We start from the raw sequence: 19,789 nt of genomic DNA on the forward strand, positions 1-19,789 counted from the left end.
ATATTCGATTGATCAAATAGTTTTTAAATGAGTAACAAAGGTGGAGAGCTCCTTGGCTGCATGCTTTCAGTTTTAAATGTTTATAATTAATTTGGAAAACCATGCTAAGAAACGTAAGGGTGGGGCTAAAAAATTAAGAGACAAAAATACATCATGCACTCAAATAAAGGCCCCAAAATGTTTCTCGGCGGCATTGCGCGCTCACATTAACTCCGTAACCAGCATCATATCAAACACAGAATGTGGATGCATTGACAGGGCAGCTGTGGTGGTGGTGGTGGTGGGGGGGGGGGGGGGGGGGGGGCATCATAAAGGAATTATGCGTAGGGCACCAAAATGGCTAGCGGCGGCACTGCACACACTAGGCAGCTGAAACAAAGGAGGAATTGGATTGTCCTTTGGGTTAATCCGATCACCTTATCACACACAATTACAGAATTTTTAAAACACACTCACATATACAAACCCAAACACATAGAGCCAAGCTGTCAAATAAGGCACTTCTTGTTATAAAAGGAGGGGGGGGGTGGAAACATTCAGATTTCTTTATTCCAAAATGAAGCATGCCTGTCAGCAAAGGGGCAGCTCCTGGATCTGTCATCGTTGGAGCCCTGTGCGTCTGACACAGGGATTCATTCGTCTTGTCGTTCTGACAGTCGGATTTTCCCGCCGCACTCCCGCCCGCAGTCACCCGGGATGTTTTGGAAGGCAGACTTAAAAAAGAAAACAATCTTTGACAAGGAGTAGGTCTCTTAACGCATGCAGATGAGGCAGGGAAAATGCAGGGAGCAGCAAGCATGGGGGCTCTGAGGTTTCCACATCCGTCACATCACCCTCACCCTCCACCAGCTGGAATCACAGCTTAGCCTGTAGGCATGGACGCCCTACAGCAATCACACACATTCTCACAAGGGTGATGGGGGTTGCTGATGTAACCGGTGTGAACTGGTGAAACTCACTACTCAGGTAAGTAATGGGCCACCCGCATCGACCAATAGCTAGCTTTTCTTTGGCGTAGTTTGTAGTGGTTGTGCTTGGAAGTCGAGAGGTGGCAGGTTCGACTCCCAGTGGGGGTGAACATTGGCCAGATACCTCTGACGGAGCTTGCAAGACCACGTCCGTTACCTACCTGTTACACTGACATGAACTGTGTTGGGCCTTGGTGTCTGTTCTCTCTCTGGTTGATACTAACGCAGCACCAGGCACTTTTGATGTTTACATACCTTTGAGAGGTTAGCAAGGAGTTTTCACTGCATAATTATTCAAACCATCAACCTTCTGTAGGGAATATTTAAATGCAAAAATATATATTTTTTTAAGTTGGTTGTCAACTGTATAATACTATCATTATAATTGCACTGCCATTGACATTATATTCCATTAAGTGATTAAGTACTGTACACTTTAAAATGATGGGCCTTTGTAGATGTGTTTAAGCACATACGGGTAGGATGGTGAGGGGGGGCAGTGGGGGAGGGTGTTAGTGAAAAGTCTGAGCTACAAAATGTTGAGTCAACTCGTGTTCCTTAATCTATTTGAAGGCTCGATTAAAGTTTCATTTGTACCCATCTCCTAATGCCAGTGACTGTGTGTGGTGTGCGTGTGTGCATGCGTGTACGTGTGAATATGTGTTTATGTGTGAGTGTGTGTGTGGTGGTGTTTCTCAGCCTTGTTTGGTGAGCAGTTTCAAACTGAGCACATATCTTATCTCTACGGTTTGGACCCACTTTATTCATGCCTCTGGGACATTGGAAGCCGCAAACAACTGAATTTTTCATCAAGGTTACTTCCTGGTGAGATTCAGGATGGACCACCTTGTACACAACTTAAATGATTCAGTCCTGCAGTTTCTAGCCAGCCACCATTAGACTGTCCCTGACCTTGTACATGTATGGTGTTCTGAACTTGTACTGTTTATCCCCTTGTTTGGAATTATCAAATGGTGAGATGCATATAGTAATCTGTATTCTGAGTTATTTCCTGTAAAGTGTTATCTTGGTTTATTTGGTTGATTATCTGTTTCAGCAATACAGACAGCGTGAGTCCCTGGTGGGAATGTAGAACTGCTAGTCTAGACAGAAACCATTTTTGGAAGAAAAAAAAAGCCAACTGAAACACTCAGTTTATGTAAAAACATCCAATATTCATAAGTATGTTATCATCAGTGAGCTTCATTTGCAATTCTAATCAAATCCTGCAGACTTTTTTGAGGTGGGGTTTGTAAATGCTGCAACAACACATTACATTTTAATGTTGGAGAGTATGCAATGTTAGTTTGTTTCTCTAATTATGACAGAAATGCAATTTTCTTGAGTTTTGTCATCTCATCAAGATCTGGTATAAGTTTCTCAACTCTGATGGGGTACAACACTGCAGTAGAATGCTGCAGTTTCAAATGTAGTAATAATCAGAGCACAATATTGCCTTTAATCAAATCAAGTCGTCAGTTTCTTTCCATTTATTTTTCCTAAAATGGTAACACAAAAATGTGTGAGAAATAACAACAGGCTGCATAGAGTTCAATCTCCTGAATGTTCCTATATGTCAAGGTACCATGCCAGTGAGTGTCTGTTGGAAGTATAGTCCTGCATTAAAGTAGCACCTAGATACTAGACAGTCTGGATCCCTATCCCTGACAGATGACCCCCGCCCCCCCAACGCACAAACACCCACTCTGTCCCAAGTGACAATTACTGCTTCAGCCCCTATTCAAGACATAATGAGAAAACAGACTGATCGATCCTACACAGGCCATAAAAGAAAAGAGAAGATTCCAGTTGTATAACTGAGCTGAGGGGTCAAAGACACAAAACACCTTTCTTTGTCTACATAGTTGAGTAATTTGTCCTACTAATACATCTGCAAATCATATGTATCTTTACATTGATGTAAACGGAGAGGGGCCAAAATGCTCCAGAAAGAATCGGATGGGGGGGGGGGGGGGGTTTGGTTTGCAATTAGAGCATGGGTGTGGTCAGTATCCGCTCCAAATAATTTATAATACGTAATAATTATAAATATGGATTTGTTAAATAATTAATAATGTTAATTTGTCTTATTTTAGTAAACTGTGTCTATAAACATAAACCTAATTGGCTTTTAGGAGATCTAGACATCTATTGTCTGCAGTCAGGGGTCGTCATTCCTATCCACCATGTAATATCCCTGCCGAGCTTCCATTCCAAGCACAATTATTTATTACATATTCAGTCTCTATCCATCATTGTATTGCCACCCAGTCCAGTCTCCGTGTTAACGGTCACATGCCTTTATGTTTATTGATGCGTCCCACCTTCCCGAAAGATGATTGACGTTTTCAGAGGAAACCGAGGTGGGACTTAAGCGCTGCTCTTCTCCAATCGTTGCTTAAGGGGCGGAGGCTGTTTTATCCATACTCTGCTTATGACTCAGTTGCTAGACATAAGCGAAACAATAACAGTTGTGGTGAGACTTTATATCTCAGCTCTAGGGCAACTAGTTACAGGTTTGGTTTATCAAGGTTTCGAGGAAATTCTACATTTCCTCTGACCCGTTTTGCCCAAGCCACTTTTAATGAGATTAGGTCCCTTTAGTATAGAATCTTTTTTTTCTACAGTAGCCTAGCTGTGCAGGAGTGGCCAGAGCCAAAAGCAGCTTTTCAGATCAGATTTCACCTAAACCAGCTGGGAGAGAGAACGGGAGGGCTGTCATTCTCCTTCCTCTCCGATCCAGAAGAGCTCATATAGGGGAAAGAGAGGGAGAAACAGTGTGAGGGCGAAAGAGTGGAAGAGAAGGCAGGAGGATCCAAAGGAATTTCCAAGGATATTTCTTCTGTCACCTTTGAGGAAAAAAGTGTTTGTCAGTTGGGGGCGAGGCAGAGACCTTGGTCAAGGATGGACGAGCAACCTAGGTTGATGCACTCCCACGGACTGGGGATGGCCGGACACCCTGGCCTGGCGCAGCATATGCAGGATGGCACTGGAGGGACGGAGGGAGAGGGAAGGAAGCAGGACATCGGAGACATATTACAGCAAATAATGACCATTACAGACCAAAGCCTGGACGAAGCGCAGGCCAGGTGAGGTGGCATAAAGTTGAATGTCTCTGTGATGGAATACAAAATCAAAATAGTTTAACTATGTATTTAGATTGCGCAGATCTATGTGTTTCTAGCTCAAGAAAATATATGTGCACACCCGATGGCAGAATTACGAGAAATAAACCGAGTCCGTTTTGTTTCGTCAAATAACTTTTGAATAAGCAATTCTGTTATAGGTTTATAAAAAAATATTGTGATGTTATGCAAGCGTGGAGCTGTAGCCTACCTCTCATTTTCCAAGCGGCTCTTTTCTTTTAATTTTGTACAAGGTTGGGCTACCCTATACGTTGCAAACATGCTGTGTATCGCACATGTTGCGGATGTCTTTTGAAGGTTTTTCTCTCAATAAATGGAAAAACACATCACTGTTAACCTAGCTACAACGCACCATGCAAACTCCCCACACTATAATCTAATTTAGTTTGCCACATAAACGCCCCTCGGTGTCGTTGAACTGATGTTTTTCGTGTAATTTCACTCCTGCCAAGGACAGAGGAAAGTTATTGGCACATAAGTATTTTCTTTATTTAATCATGTATATCCTGTCCAACAAGTCATTGAATAGGGTTGAAAATCTAGACAAATTAAAAAGATAATCATTAAAATCACCAGTTGTAATATCTCCGTTTATTTGACCAATTAAAGGGGCACAGCAGTGGCTGTTCTCTCTTTTTCTGAGTTTATATGGCACAAGAAACAAAGAAAAACTCATCATTAATTTTGTATTTATTCATTTCCTTAGGAAACATGCACTGAATTGTCACAGGATGAAACCAGCACTCTTCAATGTCTTGTGTGAAATTAAAGAGAAAACAGGTAAGGTTTAAGAGTTTAAAACTTCTCATGCTGTATATGTGTTTTTTTCTGATCCATGTTTCTGGAGAGAAACTAAGGTTTTAGACAACTTGTTATTGGTAAACTCTGGATTTGGTTAGAGTCTGTACAGTTTTTTACTGTACATCTGCTGTACGAATTCATGTTACAAACCCCCATACTTGGATACTGAGAGTAAAATTACTCTCGTCAACACTAATGAATATTTGGTTTTACTATAAAAGGTGGCAGCACTTTACATTAAGGTTACATTAACTTGTATGTAACTACAAAGTAATACCTACAGTAAGTAAATACATTAGGAATTGCTATGTAGTGAAATGGTACTAAGTGTTAGTGGTATCTATTACAAAAATTTAAAAATAAGTAAAACACAGTATTAGTGTGGGGTGTGAGGGGTAGGTGGATGTTGTAAACGGGCAGTTGAAGGTTGTGTTACCAAAACAAGATCAATGTTAGCATCCACTTACCCTTGGAAAGTCCTACAACCCCATACCAAGTTGTACCTTTTCTAAGTTCTAACAACTTGTACCGCTAAACTTTATTGATGGGTACTACATAGCAGTTCCTTTGTAGTTCAGTGTTTAATGGTGTTAATATACATATTTACTTACATGGTTGTTTATGTAACTTATATGTAAAATGCTGCCCTTGAGACAATCCATCCCAATTCATTACAGTGTCCCTTTTCACTCAGTTCTGCAATGTGTTTTTTCTGATGAGAAAGAGATATGTTTATTTGGTCTACTGTTTTTATGTACAGGGCCAGAAGGATTTCTAAATTGGTGTTTCAAGCAAGTGTCTAAGTCATGAAAAAGGAATGTGTGTGAAACAGGCAATGAACATACTTAAAAGAGGATTAAAAGAGATAGGCAGCTTGTCTGCTCATAGAAAGAATGTGAATATTTTCAGAGGCCTATTCCAGGCTCCACAAGAGCAATATCTCTTCAAGATAGAAAATCAAAAAGCAATCTCCAATACAGACTTATCGCTGAATCTGTCTTTGAACAAGTGTCTTTTGAAATTGTTGAGGGAGAAACCATCCTTTATTTTGGCCTTCACTGAGAAGGGCTTCACCTTCCAAACTACATACGATAACAAATGGAGAGTTGTTCAAGTAGGCCGTACTTTCACACTAATCTGCCCTGATCTGTAATTCACTTTTTATGATATAAAAGAAAAGGAAAGAAACAATGAATACATACAAAAGAGATAGACTCCAGGGTGTGAAAAGCTAAGGTCGATGGGGCCTCTCTCCTCCAGGGTCTGCTTGGAAGGGAGTGAGAGAGTAATGCCTTATGCCTGGCTCTTTTAAACTGCCTCGCGTCACTATGGGTTCAGCTGGAGTTCGTTTCCAGAAAGAAGAAGAACAAAGTGACTTGGACCTTTTCCTGGTTCTCTTTACACCCCCCCTCCAACACACACATACACACTCTCTCTTTGCACTTCCCACCGGTCATGAAAGCCAGAGGAACCAGAGCTGTTCTGTCTAGAGGCTGTAGGAAGTTTGTTGTGATTAGTAAAACACACAACTGTTGCTTTAATGCTTGGTCTACTGTCTAGTGTGAAGGCCTCAGGTGATTAGGTTTAAGTTTGGTGGACTGGCAAAAATATAGTTTCCGAAGTAGAAATAACACCACAGGTGGCACACACATGCACAAACACACTCATCGATTACTAATCATGATCTATGCCAGGAGCTACAGAATTAAGTACTAACACAACTCAATAACTGTGTGAGAAATTCTAGAACACATTGAATTTACCCCACTGAGTCTCACCTTCTAGCCCTTCTGCAATTGTTTTTGCTCCAAGCATCCTTGCTAAGGTGCCCTATGCAGACAAAATCTACAATCCTTTGCAGCGACAGTGAAAATGACTCAAACCATCGCCGTGGCATTTACGGCCAAATGTGCTGAGCGTAGAGTGTGCGAGGAGAGAACAGGCTGTAATTTGTCAGGTCTTTTTTATATTATTTTATAAAGAGTCAGCCTCTCCTCACTTCTACATTGTTGCAGCCAGGATGTCTCAGGGGGAATTGCAAGAGGAAGACTATTAAAACAGCAGTCGGGCTGGAGGATAGACAGACAGAAACAGACATGAGCATAGACCAAAAGGGAGGGAAGCAAAAAGGCACACAAGAAAACAGACAGACAGGCGAGCAGGCATAAAGGCACTAATAAGTTAAAAAAGTTTATACAAGTTTACATGAGATGTTCTGAGTGAAAACACAATACCCCACAACATCAAGGGTTAAGGAAGAAAGTGCATTTTAGAGTAGTTAGATGAGCAGTTTGTGACAGTAAGCATATCCCCTTTCTAGTGGGTCTCTAAATGCAGTGTAACCAGATATTGTTGTCTTCAACATCATAAGAAATGCATGTCTCTGTCCATTGCTATGCATGCGTGTTGCACGATCCTTGGTCGCTGTGTTCTGTAGCGTGTTAGTCCAGGGTGCGTGTTGACAGCAGCGATACGGTGACAGCACAGTGATGAGGCTTCTTCTGGCATTCAGCTGACAAGTGAAGGCAGGACTGCATGCCAATTGCAGAAGGGGCTGGCCTTAACTCCTGACCCCACTCCCTATCCCCATATATCTGGTCCGGGGTCGCCCCCCATGTCATGGTGCGGGATATTTAGCAAGCTTATACAAGCACAGAATGGCCCATTAGCGCTGGGAAAACTCCATCGGGATTGGACACATTGTGATGTGCCTTCTTTTTTTGAACACAAGAAAAAAAAATCTGATGCCTCTGTAAGCTTAGTATTTAAAGTTGTTTTACATTGCATGCTAAAAGAGTAGGATGTGTGCATGTGGAACCATTGTGGTTACTGAAGTTGGCACGTACCAGTTGACCAAGTAAGAGAAGCCAGACACCAAGTTGACGTTCAAGGTGTCAGGTTTCAAGCCAGAGCTCTCTCTCCCTCTCTCTTCCTCTCGTCATCCCCCCCATTCACTCACTCTCTCTCATTCTCATTCTCCCTCTCTCTCTTCCCTCTTATTTCTGTCTTCTCTCTTTCTCTATATCTCCCCCTTCTCTTCAGAGGGGATCCCCTGATTTACAAAAAGAAGTAGAACAAAGTGACTTGGAGCTTTTCCTGGCTCCCCCTCCTCCACACTCTCTCTTTCCCTCCCTCTCTCTCTCTCTCTCTCTCTCTCTCCTCTTTTTCTTTTTCTCTCTCACTCTCTTTCTCTCTCCCTCTCTCTCTCCCCTGTCTAAGTCAACAGCCGCTCATGGTTCCCAGTCTCAGGTCAGACAGGGAACTCCTGCATGACTAATGTGATCAGATGGATAATACATCACACTACTTGGAGTTGTCAAAGTTAAGCGCCTGGTGACCTCTGTGACCCCAACTCTTATACCACTGGTATTAAGTTAGGGATGGGAATGTCTGCTGTTTACATACATAACTAATAGCTAATTGTTGAATTTTTATGAATTCAATACGTACCTACATATTTACATTCATTTACATTTATTCATTTAGCAGACGCTTTTATCCAAAGGGACTTCCAAGAGAGACCTTTACAAAAGTGCATAGGTCAATGATCATAAATAACGAGATAGCCCCAAAAACATTGCGGGTAACCAAAACATGAGGCATACATTGTGAAAAGCAAATAAGTGCCAATAGGAAGAAACATAAGAGCATGAAGTTAAACATATATACCCACTTGGAGGAATGTGGCTTCTGTCAATTAGAGCTGGGAAGCAAATATTATGAGATAGAAGGGTGCTTAAAAGTTAATAGCTATGGCTCAGTAGTTTTCACCCCAGAATAGTAAGTTTGATGCCACAGTCTGCGGTGTGGCATGTTGGTGGTTCAATGTGAGGGACAGGACTATTTACTGGGGAGGGGGGAACTTGGGGGGGGGGGGAACTAGCTGGTGAAACACCTGTCGAGGATCCTGTTAGAGTACTACTCTGTCTGTTTCAGCGTCCAGCCCTCATGCTGCTGTTTTTCAGTGTTTAATAGACATGGCCATCCGTGATGAGTTCAGAGGTTAGTGTGGCCTGCCTTTGTTACTCTCCACTCATCCCCAGTGACAGATGGAGGCATTAGTCTCCAATGTGGTGCTGTCCTGAAACTAATGGCTATGTCCTTGGTTTTCCCCACCGCAGCAGAGACAGACTGTATATCTGCTCCCACCCAACTCCCTTCCCTGGAAGTGCAACAGAAGCAGTTTGTCCCCTTGTGCTTTTGGTTTCCGTGGAAAATATGATCGAACAAGATCCCCTGTATTTTGTTCACTCTCATAAATAAAAAAGTTTCCAAACATCTTTGAAGTTGTCGGGAAAAAAACTGAATTGCACTTTGATACATTTTGGAAGAAAACTTTACTATATTCCCTTTCTTTCCAGGTAGTGTACTAGAAACATAGGAAAATAATATGACAAAATGAGAGTGAACGAGTCCCTCTATTGAGGATATAATGTAATTTTTTTGTACTTTCATTCTTAAATAGACACTAGTTTGCCGTTGGGAAAAGTAATGCGTGGACTTGCTAAAATTATCTTCTTGTCTATCTGGGACAGTGTACAACAAGATTCTTCCGCTATTTTTGCATGCTGATTCCTGTCCTCTGTCTTGCAATTAGGGCAGCTAATAAATTATGCAAATGTAGAGTGGAGTAATTAAGACATGTTAATCATGTTTTAATGCCTAATTACAGGCCGGTATATCTGAGGTGGGAGCACTAATTGGTTGTGATAACAGGTTTGGCTGTGGGATGGTCATTTGCTGTATGAGTGTGTGTTTGTTTGCTTCTGTATGTGAATTTGTGTGTAAGGTTTTGTGCGTTTGTGCATGTTTGTGTTTTTTGTATGTGTGTGGGGGAGGTTTTATTCTGATCACTTTTTGGGTGATTAACTAAGAGGAGAACAGAGTCATCAATTACCTTTCTCCTTTTGATGTGTTGGATTTCTGGGCCCTGTTCCATAAAGTGAGTTGACCGAATAAGCCAGGCTTATGTCAGTTAGTCAGTTCATTCGGTTCCATAAAGCCAGCTCAACGTAGTTCAAACTCAGTTACTATGGCAACTTATGCTGCAAAACTAACCTGGTCTGGGGCAGGCTAACTGTCGTGTGTGTTTGTGTGCACATGTGCAAGTTAAAATTCTGAATAAACAAGAGGTATGGGAAGTGAAGGAGGGAAAGAGAGAGACAAAGAAAGGGAAAGGGAGAAAGAAAAGGAGACCTATCAATTCCCTTATTCATAAGAAATGTGAACATTTCATATTTCTATTTAAAGTCTCTGTTTACCTCTCTGCTCAATCTGGTTATCTAATACAGTGAGATCAGCCATTAAAAACATTTGTTCTTATTTGTCTGACAGATATCATATTCACAGCTATTACAGTATGAATGGCGTGCCACTTATCCAATCCAAAATTGCTTTAGAGAGGAAATGTGTTTCACAGCAGAATGGGGTTTTGTTTATTATCTGAAATTTGAGTCCAGAACATTCTTAGGAACAACTACAGCATACAGAATATAATGAAATAATCCTTACTGTTAAAGTGATACCTTACAGAAATGTAACGTTCATTTGGCTCATATTCTGTAGATCAATCTACATGCAGCGAAACATAATGAATGAAAGTAGGTATTCATAGGTATTCATTTTACTGTATGTAAGCATACAGTAGTATAATGATGTAAAGCCTTACCAAACAACTCAGTTGCCATATCAACCCCTATGTGGCAGGGGATCACCTTGAATTCAGGGTGCGGGCTCACACCCGTCGGATGCCCCGCTGTTCCGATGTGAAGAGTGTGTCGGCAGCATGCTGGGGGTGTGGGGAGGTTGATGGAGCCTCCCCCCCGACTCCCCTTCCTGGGCAACAGTAAACAGTCAAACATGGAACTGCGAAGGGGTCTGTCCTCTCGGACAAAAAAAATACACAATCAGCACCAATCCGCGTGGCTCTCCTCTCTCCCTCCATCTGTTTTGAGTAATAAAAAGCGATCACATTCACACGCAGGACTTGTGTCTGCAACACAAACACACAACCGTAGACCCACACCATGTGAAATGGTGAGGCAGTGTGCCAGTTGACTCCTCTGTAGCAGCATGTAGAATATGGTGCCACAGTGTGTTATGTGGAGAAGGCCGTGACTGGGACGGGTCACTGCTGATTGGATCTTTCAATTAGGGATGGCAACGGCTGTGGCATAGTGACTCATGTAGTGCAGATAGCACCATTCATTTTAATCAGACGGGGGAGAGACTGGTGTGGATTGGTGTCTCCCTTGTCGCGGAACACTTTCACATTTAGATACAGTGTGTTGCTCACACACATGCAGACATACAGACACACACCTCACTCTCCAGCACACAGATGCTCAGGTGGATTGAGAGGGGAGGAAAGGTTGCCGTGGGTAACGCATAACGACACGGTAGTCTCTCGTGAGCTATTCTAATTTATGCTAATAAAGCCTTGCCATTGCTGTAGGAGACAAAGAGGCCACGGATGAGCCAGTGTAACCTCACCACCTTCAGAAGCCAGACGGAGAGAGCTTGAAATGGAGAGGCGGAGAGGCAGAGAAGAGAGAGACAGTCACTGCAGTTTAGGAAGATGGTTAAGGACAGATTTAACCTCCACACGCTGTTGTTGCGTTTGATGCTTGCCAAAATCTAAGAATTTACAATCCTTTGTGTGGGGGATATTTTTCTGGTTACATTATGATCTTTGTGTGTGTGTGTGTGTGTGTGTGTTAGCAATACGGGAGGTTACAACCATTCTACCTTCCATGATGTCTGGAAGTGCTGTTGGTGGGTGTTAGAGGATATGTTGAATAGCTGACTGACATCCAGGCAGCGCTTTTAGGGAAGCCTGGTCAGCCGTGCTAGCTGAGGTCAGTGTTCAACTTGACCGTTTGGCAATGGATCACACCGGAAACAATGTCTCATGGAGCCTGATAGGAGCCATCTGATGTGCCCTCAGCAGTGTTCCTCAAATGGGCTTTTCAAGGGAAAAGTTGGGAGAAAAGAGAGGATGATTGGGTTGATCCACCCAACCAAACTGTAGCAGATGACCAGAGTCATGGAGTGTTTTGCACTTGTATCAGATATCATTAGTTCCATTGTTCCATTAGTTCCAGAAAAAACTGGAATGGAATCAAACATGTGCAGGAACAAGGATGTTGTTCATGGCTCAGAATGACCCAGACTGTTAAAGATTCAGTTGGATGCCCAGACTTAGTTTGTTCTGCATCTCTCCCACTGTCAGCCATGGAAGAGCTTCACTCTAATGATAGGAATCTGTTGGTTCCCTCTCACTCAACTGTCTGCCAGCTTTCCTTTGGCAGCGTTAGTTCTGGACAGTTAATTCAATGATATTATGTTAATTGCTGTAATTTGCTTTAGTTTTTTAAATTAATTTTTACTTATAATCAGCAAATGATATACTTCTCTTTATTTATCATGGCAACAGTTTCCTTGATGGAAGATCCCTTACCCTTGACACTGTAAAAGGACAGGTGATACGATGTAAGTGTGTGGGTGTGTTCTTTTTGCTATTTTAAGTTACAGGACAATTGCATAACAGCGTCCTGGAAAGGGAGAAAGGGAGTTGTGTTCCCACAGGCTTGACTGATCAGCTGGTCTGTGCTGTTGGTGGGACAGACTCTGTTTCTTAGCTGATAACACACACATGTCCACCATTCTAAAATACTAAAAAACTGTCTGTATACATGCTCTCTGTGTACATGACACTTGCTCTTGTTTTGCTCCTGGGTGTAATCTTTCTGTTATCCAGCCTTCCTCATTGTCTCTACTGTGTTGACAGTAAACATGTTTTATGATGCAGAGACATAAATAGACTGTGTGGTCACACTAGGGATGGGCTAACTAGTTGCAGCAGTGTGAACAGCAACCTGAAAGTAGCTTTTGACTTGACAGGGAAAGGGTTTATTTCATATAAAGCTTAGACTGAATACGGCACCACCTTCTGACAAAAATTGGAATGCAAATGTCAGCTCGCACACACACTGGGCAAGTACACCAGCAGTCAGTTTCTTTGAAATCTGTTTTAGAAGTTGTAGCTCATCATGTTCTTGTCTCCTACTTTGTGATACCATTGGCTTGTAAGCATTTGGCTCAGCCTCCCCCTATCCTGTTTTACAGAAGATGTTGAGCAGGTCCCTCCCATAAATACATCCATTTATTTTATATTGCTATAACTTGACTTAATGGAAATCACCTCCTCCCTTCCCCACAGATGTGATCCCATTGATTGATTGATATTGGGAGAGGCTCTGTGTGATAAAGGTCAGAGTTTAAGAGCTTCGTGGATAGTTTAACCTTGATAAAACAGTTGTTTCAGTAAGGCTGATTTTGGCCCATCCGTCTTCATCTGTCAAGACCCCGTGCTGCAGTATGCAAATGCGGACGATGGAGAGAGAGGTGTGGGGAGGGCGCAGGGAAGTGCCTTGCACAGTTAAATGGGGCGTTGCGAATGTGCGGTGTACCGTGCCACCGGGGGTGATACTACTTACTGTCCAAATTTAGTGTGTCTTCTCCGCAACAGACACCATCACCTACCCCCTTCTCCTTATCACTTTCGTCTAGAGTTCAGCACGATACGGCCCATGAAGGAATTGTGGCCTCTCGTAAAACATTACTGCAATGTAAAGATTTTTACACTTGCACGTCCTTGTACATGTTATAGCTATTTAATGTTCAGAGTTTTTTTGTGTGTGCGCGTGTTTGTGTGTGAATAGAGAGTAGAAAGCTGTGTGCTGTACTGTATACGAGTGTGTTATTGTGTTGTTGTTTTTTGTATGTATTATTTGTATGTTTTTTTCCCCCGTTTTCTTGGCGTGCTGTGTCCTAGAAAGTCATTTTGGAATCTGTTTATTGTACTGATTAGTGAGTGTGGAGGCGTAATGATCGTATTGTTTATGATAATTGCTGTTGTTTTAAGGTTTTAATTGTGTTTTAAATGGAGAACAAATAGCTTATTTGATCATGTTTCAAACTTATGCAGTACTAAAAATTATTTTAGAGAAAATTATGCTGTACTGCGTTTTGGATGGGTGAACAAAATGCTCATACTGTAGCACAATGTGTCTAATTATTTGAGTGTTCAATATTGTGTGCATGCTTGTGAGGATGTTTGTGGGTACAGTTTCATATTGAGGTCTCATGATTGATTTTCCTTCTTGCTCTTCACTTTGTTCTCTGCCTCAGAACTCATTTTGAGCAGAAGGCCGCCGGAGAGGCCAGAAACCACATCTTGTCCTCTCCATTGGACGAGCCGTTGCACACATAAAGCTGTCAGTCACCCCAATCCTCTGGCCTGGCCTCTGTTATGGAATGTTCTGCTCTGTGGGTGGGACCTCTAGGGTGATGGATGGCTCCTGGAGCCTATCAGGCTGTGAGGAGCATCCATCTCTGTCCAGAGCCTGTTAAATCTGTTAAAGCTTGGGAGAGTAGCCTTAAAGTCCAAACCATCACTGCCCCCCACTAAAACTGTCATTAACATTAATGAAGGTTAGCTTTAAAAGTTCCTTAGTAATAGGCTCCAATTGAATTTACGAGATTCTGACGGCTTGCCAGGAACACGTCACAATGAAAGTTGCAGCTGGATAGAAAGAGGTTGAAACCGGAAAAACTGAGAATTTCTGAGGATTTTATTGGCAGATAGAAATCAAAATATGACAGTGTTCTATTTCCTTCTCAGTTTCCCTTCATCAAACTTTGAACTATTCCCCAACTCCTCAGTGGCTTAGAGAAATGAAAAAGGTGTGGCTGGTTTGTGTGTGCCGAGGTGTATGTGTGTGTGTGTGTGCGTGTGTGTATGCTAAACTAAGTTGCCATTCCATTCCTCAATACATGCAAAGCTGTTTTTAAAGAATTGTTCTCTTTAGATATCACCACTTGGTCGGCGAGTGCCTTAATGCTTTCAGAAACTGCTTGGGCCTTGCATTCGGGCATGTCAATACAATGTAACTACTACTTTATTTTTTGGCAGGTCTCTTTAGACTGCTAATGTATAGAATGCTTTTCAGAAAGTGAATTGCTGAATGGCCAAAGACAGAGATTACAGGCAGTTGCTCTGCCTGTAATCAGAACATTTCTGATTACAATACATTAGCTGGCTAAATGGGACAGACATTTGAATGTTATTTTTCTTGACTTGTATAGTGGCAGAGCAGTGCTGATGAGTTCTGTTTGTGGCAAGTAATTTTATTAAATACAATTTCCCAGTGCTAAAGATTTATAAATATATTTGGATCAAGGCAGTTTAGGCCCTTATGTTGTTGCTTTACATGAGGGACCTTATTTTGATGTGTAAACTGCAGGTTGCTGTCTGGAGATGCTACTCACCAGTCACTCAGTCATGTAACCATCCTTGTGACCATCCTTTTAATAAAGGCCCAGTCACACCATAACGTTCTGGTTAACGTTCTCTGAAAGTTCTAATCGTTCCATTTCGAGCGTTCTAGGGCGAGGTGGACACATCTGGCGTGTGACTAACGTGTGACTATAACGCATGACTAGCGTGGGACTGACGCATGAGAAGCGTGTAACAACGACCAAGTCAGACACCCCTGAAAACTATTAGCGTGTGAGGACGCGTCATTGCGTCGCGACGATGTGTGACGAAAGGAAACGATGAAAACGACATTTGCTTTCGCAAACGATGAATAACAACCAAGTAACGCTAGGGTAACTAACGATAGCCAAACGTGTGCAACGTTAGTCAAACGTTCCACAAACGTTCATCAGCGTTATCCAGCATTTAAAATTAAATGTTGAAGAACGCTGGTCTCCATCAGCACTTTTGTGCATGTTCAAAACTTTTTTTTTGGACCAGCGTTCTCCGACAATCACCAACGATTTACCAACGATTACTAGCCTCACCAGCGTCCACACAACGCTCTTCTGGTGCTAGACCAGCGCTATACCAGCGACCATAGACGTTTACCAACGTTTCCTCTAACGTCACAGGTTGTTGACCAGAACGTTATGGTGTGACGGGGCCTTAAGGTCCTCAGACACAGCTTGTACACTGATCACCTGTAGCTTCAGAATATTATTCTATGGAGTCTCCAAATTCACAATACAAATAGCCTCTCTACAATTTGTCTGTACCGATTTGAACAATGTTCTTGTCTAAATCCGAAACATACAGTGCTGGTGAAACCCAACTGATTGCTGATTAGAGAGAGACCTTGGTCTCCTGAGTGCTGATGGATGAAATCTTGCATCAGCTATTCAAATGTGCTATACAGGAGGGTACCTTCAGATAGTGTTGAGGTGTCCAGTTCAATACTGCAGTAATAGTTGACATTCCTGACTCAACGTAGAGAAGACATCCACCGTGGCTGTGCTTACTCACTACTGATTTTTCCTTGGCAGGCTCAAGCCACAGCTCATTAGACTGAGAGAATGTGCTGCCTTAATTAATGGTATGTAAATATCCTTGAATTGGCTTCATTTGCATATTAAGAGAGATTTGCGCAATCTGTGGAGTAATATATTTTAATTAGGGATTAATACGAAATAATGGGGATTTCATTTTGCATGGCAGGTTGTGTTTGGAGGAAAAACGTGTTTCACTTTTCGCACTGAATGAAAATGTAACTATTTTTTTCTGTTTCCCTGTCGTTCCTGCACGGTTTATCTTTATCTCTATATCTTAGTCTTTCTTTCCCTCACACACACAAATACAAAGGTGGCCGAAGATGTCCAAGTTAGAGCTACTTTAAAAGAATGTCTTGTACTGACACAACATGCCATTGGGAGGTTTCTGGTTCGGCTTCATTTGATCTCTCTCTTCTTTTTCTCTTTGTTTTCTTCTTGTGGATGGGGAATGGCTCTCAGACACGGAACACTAGTTGTGTTGGCAATTATGTTAATGGAGTGTCATTAAGCCATGATTCTGTATGAGCGATTGGGGAGAGAGGGCAGGTTTTCAGAGACTTAGTCAATGTAAAGTGCTGGCTCGGCTTGATGCATTTCCAGTAGAGCTTTTTACATGAGCCTACCCTACTGTACTTGGCGGAGTGAGTTACATTCAGGGAAGCCTGCTCAGGGGGCTCATTTGGAAGATCACATACCACATAGGCTGTACCATAGTGGCCCAGGTTCAATTCTAGTCTGGGCCATTTCCTGCATGCCTTCCACTTTCTCTCTCCCTACTTACCTGTCTCTATCAAATAAAAGCCCAACATATCTCAATATATCTACATTTAAATATATAACACATATATATAGAAGTAATTCTTGCTCTCATCCTGCAATTGTAGAAACATTTATGTGTACTCATTCAAAAACAATTGTCTGGGATGGTAAACACATGATTGTCAGCATGTTTTTGGCTCAAATCTAAATCACAATCCTTTATCATGATCAAGTGTGAGTGTCTACTACCATAATGATCATGCCTCAGACTGACATTAACATCACAGACATGCAACCACACACTCACATCCATGTGTGGAAACCTGGATTAATACTAATTATTGTTTGGTCAGGCTGTACTCGTAATATCTGTTGGTCCTTTTGCCAAAATAGTGCTATCAAATTGAGGTTACCATTGATTTTAAAGGAAGATTACATCTGGGAATCTGCATCTTAGTTTATGAGACTGGGGAAGATGATGAATAAGAGATGGGATGAAGAGAGTTAGAGAAAAGAAGGAGGAAGAGAGGTGAGGGAGAGCTTCTTTGGCATCTCTGCTGTGTAGCCAGTGTGCTGATGTTATTGATCCAAGACCTTCTGAATTCATTAGGAGATCCAGCAGAACTACACCACATCTTTATTTATGCTGTCTGGCTCTCATCCTCTCTGCTCTCTCTCTCTCTGTTTCTTTCTCCCTCTATCTCTCTCTTACAATTTCTCTGCCTTCCTTCCTCTATCCTCCGTCCCCCTTGCATTATTCTTTTATTATTCTTTTACAGCTGCCTTAACAGATGTGTTTTGGTGTGAATAAGACCTGTCATCTCTAGGTCCTGTCTGTGTATGGAAGGAAGTAGAGAAGAGGGCAGAGATGAGGGAAGACCTCTCAGTTCTCTTTTAGTGAGATTGTCTTCTGTCTTTCACTGTCCTTCTGTCTCTCTTTTCTCTCTCGATTTTTGCTAAGATCAATAATTTAGGGCCTAACCTTAATGGTGGTGTTAAAACACTCATACGTGTGGAGGCTAGGGTAGGCTGGAGGCGGCTGGGGATAATGATGGAGGCTGGGAGAGGCTGAGTGAGGCTGGAGAACAGGGAAGGATTTAGGGGATGGCGGAGGCTGAGGGAGGCTGGGGGAAGCTTTAGGAGGCCTTACCCCTTAAAGGTACAGTGCAGAATAAAGAGAGGATGTCTGTAGGTGGAGGAGTGTGGGGAAGGCAGAGACAAAAGGAGAGGATCAGGAAAGGGCTATGCCAGCAATGTAGTCTCCTTCTGTACCCTCAGTCTGTAAAAATAAATTATCATGTGATCCCTGTATAGGCTGCATCCATACCCTCACATTGTCTCAAACTCTCATCCTCTTACTAATCATGCGAATGCCCTTAGTTTGCTGTTGTGTCTCATATCTGCTGGTAATCCTGACCATGAACAATCCTTTACCCTCTTGCCAGCCGCTGTGGAGAAGCCCAGACACCCGAGCTGAACAAAGGGCCGTGGATGCCCCCCTCCCCCCTCTCCGCCACTGTAAAGAGTGACTTTAATATGGTTCCGCGCTGGTTTCTCTGCTCCTACAGCTTTAGGCCATGCACATTTATGGATTCGGACGGCCATCGATTTGATTCCAGTGGACATTAATGTCAAGCCCGGTCCTCCTCCTACCCCCCCCGTCACCCCACTACACCATGCATCTGTGTTGCTCAGTCTCCGCTGAATCCCAGCCCTCCTTCCTCCCTGACAGCAGGATGCCACTATCCCAGCATCCCCCCCCCACCCACCCTTAGGGGATGATATATTAGATATAACCAATTCAATTTTATGCTGCCAGGACAGACGCCCTGGGGACATAAACACACACACATTTTTAATACACTCCTCACGAGGAAGCCCATCGTGCCGGGCCTTGCGGCTTCCTGGGGTCTCCTCTCACACTCAATTATTAATGTGATGGACGCGCCAGCTTTAATTAAATAATAAAGGCGTCACTGCAAAGGAATGGGACAAGGACAAGTCCTTTCTTTACAGAAATTAAATGTCCTTTCTTTACAAAGACGAAGACATTGAATCCTATAAGCAGGTAGTAGCAACAGCCTCTCCAGTTATACTGGATCCACTCACATGGAAGAATGTCAAATAGCAATCAGGTTTGTTTCATATTGGTGTTCTGTTTGAAAACGTGCAAACTGTGTGGATGCAGTAAAACTTGCCATAATCAGAGAGTGTTGAAATGGGTGAGCAGTGAGCACACCTAGGGACGAATGCTTTGGACTGGGACTGGGTTTGTTCAAACATTCATCCTGCCTCAACAGCAAAGTCAGAATCCAGGGTTGTTGTACTCCATCCAGGACATGAGAAAAAAGATTTCCGCAGATTATGGATTTCTGCCACCTCCAGGCCAACTCAGAGGAAGTGGTCTGTCTTTGACGTGATGAAATGTGACATTATCGTTTGCTTTGTTTCATATACTTTCTACACAATATATACTAACTCCATCTACTTGGCTGGCCTGGCCCTGCTAAGATGAGAAATCATTTTTGCCCCGGGGCAGATATATTACCTGCTCCCATCCAACGCTAATTTCTCCAGGTCCATGCCAGTTTTAACAAGTAATTAATTATTCAGATTCATTTTGAAACAGAAGTTACATTTTGAGTGGCTCTCTCCAAGTTGAAAGCAGTTTCACACTAATGGCAAGTAATCCCTGTCATTAGGTTGAAAGATAGGCCCATTGTATGTGTTGACTTGAATGCG

At 42.5% G+C, this 19,789-nt stretch overlaps 1 protein-coding gene across 2 annotated transcripts in view; it reads left to right on the forward strand.

Annotated features, from left to right (window-relative positions):
* The first annotated feature begins 3,427 nt into the window (after positions 1-3,427).
* pbx1a (pre-B-cell leukemia homeobox 1a) overlaps positions 3,428-19,789 on the forward strand; it is a 33,792-nt gene continuing 17,430 nt past the window's right edge. Inside the window, exons 1-2 of one of the 2 annotated variants that reach the window (XM_084707421.1) lie at positions 3,428-4,057; positions 4,821-4,894. In XM_084707421.1, coding sequence (XP_084563547.1) covers positions 3,873-4,057; positions 4,821-4,894 — 259 coding nt within the window. In that variant the 5' untranslated portion in view covers positions 3,428-3,872. The remainder of the gene's footprint in view (positions 4,058-4,820; positions 4,895-19,789) is intronic. The other variant, XM_084707420.1, reaches the window with a different exon arrangement.

The sequence above is a fragment of the Hypomesus nipponensis genome, chromosome 10 (assembly GCF_054491055.1).
Source record: "Hypomesus nipponensis isolate SF chromosome 10, ASM5449105v1, whole genome shotgun sequence".
In the NCBI taxonomy this organism is placed as follows: Eukaryota; Metazoa; Chordata; class Actinopteri; order Osmeriformes; family Osmeridae; genus Hypomesus; species Hypomesus nipponensis.